The following is a 7742-nucleotide window of genomic DNA, read 5'->3' as shown; positions in this document are numbered from 1 at the left end:
ATATAGTACATTCATGACATAAAAATAAAAATATGGTTAACTTCACACCCAGTTTTCTTAAAATCGAGAATGTTTCTTGACTAAGAGCCTACTTGAAAAAACAAACAATGCAAAAATAAGAAAACAAGTATGAAACTAACCTTGATCAGTTTTTCAACACTCTTGTTATGGCAAATATGTGACCTTGTCCCTTGAGAATGCTTCTGTCTTGTTGACTCTTCTTGTATGCTGCGTTGACCTTGCTTGTATAAGCGTACTTGTATATACTACTTGCACATATGTGTAATCACTCGCTATGCAGAAAATTGTGATCTTTTCATGTAGCACAATAGAGACTAATTGGACATTGTAGAATAATTCTCTGTATATGTATGCATTTCACATGAAATGACTTTTTCAAGACACACATATACTTGTGCTTACAAAAGAGGTAACAAAAATTTACTTTTGGTTATATGATGCTTCAAACAAAAGTGACTGTGTGGCCAAAAGCCATGGTCAATATGAAAGCTTCTTTCTGAAATAGCCATAGGATATTGCCTTGTGGTCAAATATTTGTAGCTCAACTATTACACGTAACATGTGTGTCTCTATTGCATATCAGACTAAGACCGGATGAAAGTAAGAAAATCATGCATACTTTCAATGTCACATAATAATATGGCTAAAATCCATGGGCACCTATGTTTAATTGTTACATGGAATTATGGTTAAAATCCATGGGCACCTATGTTTAATTGTTACATGGAATTATGGTTAAAATCCATGGGCACCTATGTTTAATTGTTACATGGAATTATGGTTAAAATCTATGAGCACCTAGCTTACAAAGATGGTTCTTTTTGTGTTCTGAAATTGTATATGGATCAAGATCACTTGTATATGGAAAAGCCTCAAGGCTAGGTAGAGATTCCTTCTCAGAGTAAAACTAGATAGAGAAAAGTTTTTGCCATATGGTCAAATTAAATAGAACACATTTCATAGAAAAACCCATGATCCAAACTACAAGGTATTGTCCTTCTTGCAATTATATTTCATTCAATAAACCTTCATATAGCCATCTCATTTCTTGGAACGATATTTGACCATATGGTTAAAATCTAAGCCATACATAGAATATGAATGCTCAAGTGGCCAATTCCATTGTAATAGATCTATGGTGAAATGATCACCACTCGTACACAAGATTTTTGACATTACAACAAAACCTTCATACTCTAGAAGACCATGTTGATATGGACACTAGACCCTAGTCACATGGAATGTGTTTAGTTGGAAAAAGTACACCTCTACTACAATCCATTGCTACTCTTGACTGTCCCAAGATTTGGCCATATGGTCAAATTCTAGGTCAAATTCTACCTTGCAATTGAGGACAAATTACATTCAACATTTTGGACACAAGGGCTTTTTTTCTTGTTGTCAAATATTTGTATCTCAATTCTTACACTATAACACGTTGTTTCTCTATCACAAGTCAACTAGATTTGAAATTATGGACAAAAAAAAGAAAATAAAGCACACTTTTGTGGTTGCGTGATTGTATGGTTAAAATAAAAGGTACTTTACAATATGGTCAAATTCTACCTTACAATATAGGCATATTACATTCAAATCTTTGTATCTTGTCGACGGTTACACATAACACATTGAGTCTCTATCGCATGTCAAACTACATTTGAAGTTATGGAGGACAAAATTCTTTGTGAATCATCTTGTAGACTATGGTGGCATGCATCTTCCTTATTTAGAAAGATCAAATGTAATATTTCTCAATTGTTATAAGTTTTGGCATTATTATCGCCAAATTATACCTTACAAATAGGGACATACTAACTTAACCCTTTGTAGGATGAGATTTGGACATATGGTCAAATTCTATATCTCATCAAATTTATGCATATTGTATTCAACACTTTCTATTTTGAGATGTGAAAATATTATCAACATGCATACTAAAACATGGCGTGATATACCTCTAGTACTAAAAAAACTTTAGTAAAGACTTTGAAAATTCATGATACTAATAAACATGTATATACCCTCCTTCTTGTGATAAGTATTTCATCCAAACTACATTTTGTATAAGCCATAACACTCTAACTTGGAGATAATATTTCACCAAATAGACAAATCTATAAGCCTATGCTTTTATGTCAAATTTTCTAGGCATGCATCTTCGTCAATTGGAAAAGCCAAACTTGATGTTTCTCTCCATTGTGAAAATATCTTGCCATATGGTCAAATTCTAACTTACAAGTTAAACCCTTCTATGATAATATTTGGAAATACATTGGTCAAATCCTATGCATGCATATTATAATCATAACACTATTGAACAAAGTTTTGGCCATGTGGTCAAAACCTAATATTTCTATGCAATATCTTGCCATATGGTTAAATTCTAACTTAAACCCTTTCTATGATGATATTTGGACATACATTGGTCAAATCCTATGCATGCATATGGTAATCATAACACTATTGAGTAAAGCTTTGGCCATGTGGTCAAAACTTGATATTTATTTCAAATATATCTTATTTTTTGTACTTATGTAGGTTTATTCAATGGCAAAGAAATCTACTTCGGCAAGGAAGGAGAATCAAATCATTGATGGAGTTAGTGGGGATTTTGTGTGGCCTTAGTTTATGGATGTTTATGACAAAGAAGGAAAAAGGGCAAACAATGTCCTTTTATATGCTTCAAAGCTTGAGGATTCAACATATGATCAAGTTGGGATCATTGAGGGGTTGATGGATGGATGTGCTGGGAAGGAAGGGATCCCATGTATTGTAGTAAAGATCAAGGGAAAGAACATTGAATACAACCTAGATCCCTTATCTTTTCAATCTACACATATAAAAGAGGATGAAGTATACTCTTTGAGAGCAATGGGTTGGAGCCTCCCAGAGGAGATATCAGGCACACAGGACATATAATAGCTACATTTGAGTCTATCAAGCATAGTGAACTTCTTTTTCTTACAAAACATGGTGATTGACCAAAGAAGAGGACAAAGATTCAAGATGCACAAGCACAATCAAAAGCTTCAAACTCACAGGATCTTGGTGTGAGTGTACCTCCTAACACTCCTCTGGACAACACAAACCAATCTTCAAAGGCACAAGTAATCCAAGCAACACCTTTGGTGTCACTTGAAGTCAAGGGTGTTGAAAGAACCTTTGACTTTCCGGACATGGTTAAGAAGAAGGGTAAAAAGGATGGTTCAGGATTTCACATGTTTGAAAAATACTTTCCATTTGGCTCAACCACATAGTTTCCTATTGATGTTGGTAGATGCTATGAGGCACCACCTTTATATGCCTATAGAACACTTTGTTGGGATTATGTGCAAAAGTTAACATCATCTTTTGTAAAGAATCCCATGAATCCAGCAACAGCAACATACCTCATGCCCTTTTTGGAGGAGAGTGATGTGAAGCGACCCATGCATCGTGACGAGGTGAAAGTGGATAAGCTACATTCTTACTCTTATTGGATCATATCAAGTCTTCACTCAATCCATGCGGCAAAGATCTATATCCTAAGTAGCACTCATCGATGCCTAGCAACCAAACATCTATATGCCACAAGAAGGAATGCAAGAATCTTGGTGGATTGTCCTGCTGAAATGTGCATTTAGCTTTCTAGGATGACAAATATGGAATCCCACAATGTTATGAAGAATGGTCCTTATCTTGAGAAACTTCAGCAACAAGTAAGGGATCAATGGATAGCATTTGGGTCTCCACCAAAACCTCAAGGGCTTCCAAAGGGTAGTCCTCAAAGAGTACCATGGGAGGTAATGATGTACAACCTTAGCTTGTCTTATTCAAGATGCATTTGGTGTTTTCTTTCTCATTTCATATTTTTATTTTTGATAGAGATTTATAGAATACATTGGAGAAAAGTGTGCATCACGTGATTGTCATATGATAGTGAGCACACAAGAGATATTTGATGGTTGGATTACCATCATGAAGAGATACTCAAAGGGGGAGCTTTCATCTCAAGAGGATACCACCACAAAGAAGGGAAGGCAGCCTTCTCCCGCAACTTTTCGTTGCCTTATGGGTCTAAAGGATGGGGACATCCTCACATTACAAAAGGAAGTTAATGATGGACACATCGTCTTTCTTAGAAACAAATGGGACAAAGAGGATGTTGTTGACATGGAGACAAGGGCAAAGCAAATCAAGCAAGATAGGGTGCTCCATGAGGAGCTAGTTTCTCTCTTCAATGCCTCAACTCATGCTAGCAATAGTATGATGAAGAGTTGGGAAGATCTTATTGCTGAATACGACATCACCAACGATGTATACACAAAGATTTTAGGTGTTTGCAGTGATTGGGTGTCAAAAAAGCTCACACGTGGGGCTGATGCAGGACCATTGCCAAATGGTGCAAAAGACATTGTGAACTTTCTTATTGTGAAGAAGCAAGATCCTCTTCATTCTTCTACTAGCTTACCTTGGCAAGTATATATTGTGGGGTGCAACCTTGAGGCATTCGATCTTATATACAATGTGTATAAAGATCCTATTACCATTGGTGTGGTTGTCCTAGAAGCGGCACATGGAGTTGGGGGCATGACATGGGATTCTATCATGTTTGGAAAGGTGGTCTTCACATTGTTAAAAATGACATGTGAGCCTAAACAATTCATTTTGTTGTCATTTCTCAACCGCAAACAAATGGCAGCTATGGAGGTGGCCCTTGAGAATCTTTCATGCAAGTACCATATGCAAGTTGGAAGTGTTGACTTCCTACCAATGGCCAAGAGTCTTGCTTTTGGGGCCATGGATTCATTTGTTGTGTTGACACTTGTGACCATGGAGAAAAGCTTCATCAATCTAGATCGATATGTTGGAAATTCCAACAAGCCATGCATTTTGGATAATGAATCCATTGAAGCCATTGACAAGGAAGGAAAGGATGGAGAGCTTGAAGAAGAACAAACTATTGCAAAGGCCATATTTAGAAAGAAAAAGAAGTTCATCAAGGCTACAATCAAGGCATTTAATGATGCACATGAGGTTGTATGTGATATATTCTCATGTGGTGTTGCATCAAAGCTTGCATTGGCATGAGAGCAAAGAGAGATTGAAGCGGCATGTTGGAGAGCCCATGAGAGCGCCAACCCACCTACAAGTGCTCAAGAGGTTCCTCCCATTGGTGCTCTAGCACTTGACCTACCGTCGGAGGGTGTGGATGAATCAAGCCAAGACATAGCAAATATTATTATGAAAGAGAGGTTGAAGGCTACTTCAGGTGTTTAAACCTCTCTATCTCTAACTTTTGTCAATGAGAACACTATGGTGTAAGGTTGAACTTGTGTTTTGGAGGACGATTTCATGACATAACATTTCCTACATATTTTCTCATTTTGTGGTGCTATCTAAAGCAAGCCTTACAAGCCTATTTCTCTGAGTTTTGTGTTTATTGTTTAAGAGTCCTTATTTCTAGAAATATTTTCATCATATTGTACCTAAAATTTGTTGCAAAAAGTTTGTGCTTTTGTATTAAAATACAAGTATGAAGTACATGATAATGTTGGAAGAAATATTTTCTTGTATGGTATAGCTAGAATGCTTCAATCAATTGCTATTACATTACTTTGATCCAAATGTTGGTATTGGTTTTCTCTAAATTTTTGTGTCCTTCAATATTTTGCCATGTGGTCAAATATATTAGAAGAAAATGTTGTGTCATACAACTACATTGAGTTTTTCAATTTCAATTGCAGTGCTTTGATTGAAACATTGGTATGACTTGTATTATCAAAGGTGTCAATGTGGTGTCTATTGATATTAGGCCACATAACATATTTTTTCTCTTGAAATATGTTTTTCTAAGTATGGTCAACATGCATGTCCTACATGCACATCAATGTGGAATATTGTAGCATGTGTGTATGGAAAAATATTCTAAAATGTTCATTGCAACTATATACATTGTTGTATCTTAATTCAATAGTCATATAATATTACTTTTTGAGATTTCTTTGCCACATGGTCAAAAATATATTTTGATGAAGTATCTACCATCCATGCATACTATTTGGATATTAAATTTAATGTCTTATACAATGTACATATGGAATAGTACAATAAACTTAGCCCTATTGAACTATATATAATGTTTTCATCTTAGCTTACTAGCTCTAAAATGAAAAAAAAATCTTGTAAGAGACTAGATGTCTATTTTGTTCTTAACCTTTGTGTTATATGATAGAATGATTCAAATTTGACTAAGAATAGTCTATTTGCATATTTGGCAGATTTGAGCAGAGCAAACAAAGTAAGTGATATGGCCTTGGCGAAAAGTGCTACCAAACTATGTGTGATACTTGATCTCAATGGTCTTCTTTTCCAACGTTGTTTTTCCAAATCAAAGAGGTTCCAAAGTTTTCGAGTGGGCAAGCAATGGGTTGTTCTTCGACCAGGATGCATGGAGTTTCTTGAAGCTACATTTGCAAGATTCCAAGTGGGAGTTTGGTCTACAGCTTCACACAAAAATGTCATCGCAATAATCAATTGCTTGGAGAGCTATGCAAAAAGGAGATATCCTTTTTTCATGATTTGGGGACAGGAGAAATGCCATACGCATCCACTCAAGATCATCTATCGACCAGACAAGATGGGGGTGGAAGCAATGTTCAAGCCCCTTCAGTATGTGTGGAACGAATATGGCAATGTTTGTGAACATAGCAAGACTATTTTGATAGATGATAGTCCCTACAAGGGGTGTCCTAACCCTCTTGAGAGCTACATCTATCCACAGACATTTGATGTTAACCAAGGAGACTCAATCTTGATTAAGGAACTTCTACCCTACTTGACTTGCTTAAGTGGATCCCATGATGCACGTGAAGTCATAAAATTTGATCGATATGGACTTGAGCCAGTTCAATATGGACATGAGTTGTACACACAATTCAAGGTTGTGATTGACACATGGCTTAAAGGAGAGATGATAATGCTAGTATGTCATCTTCATCATCAGTACAACCCAACAGCATCAATCGTGGAGATGGAATATATATGCAACAATCTTCAATCACTTCTTTCTTGAAGAGATCATCAATTGTACAAGGATCATCATCAAGAGTCTCAATTCATCTAACCCATCCATTGGGTGTCTCACAAGTATCGAGGTTAAAGCGGATTCCTTTGGTTTCTACTCTAAAGGATATGAAGCAATGCAACTTACTCATGAGCTAGGATATAAGGAAGACTACACAAATGGTCGTGTAGCTAGACACTTCATAAAAAAACCTTCAAAAATTGTACTTTCCACGAAAATGATGTGACACAAAAATAATACACTCTTTTCTACAACTTGTACCTTGCTATTTATAAATGCATTCAACATCAGAGAGACTAGCTCAAGGTTTCTGGATTGTGATTTCATGGAAGAATTCATTGTATTATATACAAGCTCCTCAATGATGAATGATATTCTAAATGTAATTTGATGGAGAAAATGTGTTTTTATGAAAAGGTATACTAATTGTGCTTTGATATTAAATGAATGCGTGCATGAATGCAAAATATATTAGAAAAGTTTAAATCTCAAATTAGTCTCAGTATTATTGTTTTGAATTTTATTTTCAAGTATATTGTTGAAGTTATATTGGAAGAAGCAATTTCTTGTATGGTAGCTAGAATGCTTGAATCAATTCCAATTGCATTACTTTGATCCAAATATTTGTCTAAAGTGTTGGATCTTTTGATGTTTT

General features: G+C 35.6%; 1 protein-coding gene across 1 annotated transcript; it reads left to right on the top strand.

The window, feature by feature from the left end:
* The first annotated feature begins 3933 nt into the window (after nucleotides 1-3933).
* LOC147636767 (uncharacterized) lies at nucleotides 3934-6287 on the top strand. Its single transcript, XM_086800959.1, has 2 exons — nucleotides 3934-4710; nucleotides 6282-6287. The coding sequence occupies exons 1-2, from the start codon at nucleotides 3934-3936 to the stop codon at nucleotides 6285-6287; spliced, it is 783 nt and encodes a 260-aa protein (XP_086657085.1).
* The last annotated feature ends 1455 nt before the right edge of the window (nucleotides 6288-7742 follow it).

The sequence above is a fragment of the Cibotium barometz genome, chromosome 7 (genome assembly GCF_041138505.1).
Source record: "Cibotium barometz isolate CiBa-2024 chromosome 7, ASM4113850v1, whole genome shotgun sequence".
Classification (NCBI taxonomy): domain Eukaryota; kingdom Viridiplantae; phylum Streptophyta; class Polypodiopsida; order Cyatheales; family Cibotiaceae; genus Cibotium; species Cibotium barometz.
This window is presented reverse-complemented; position numbering and strand designations above follow the sequence as displayed.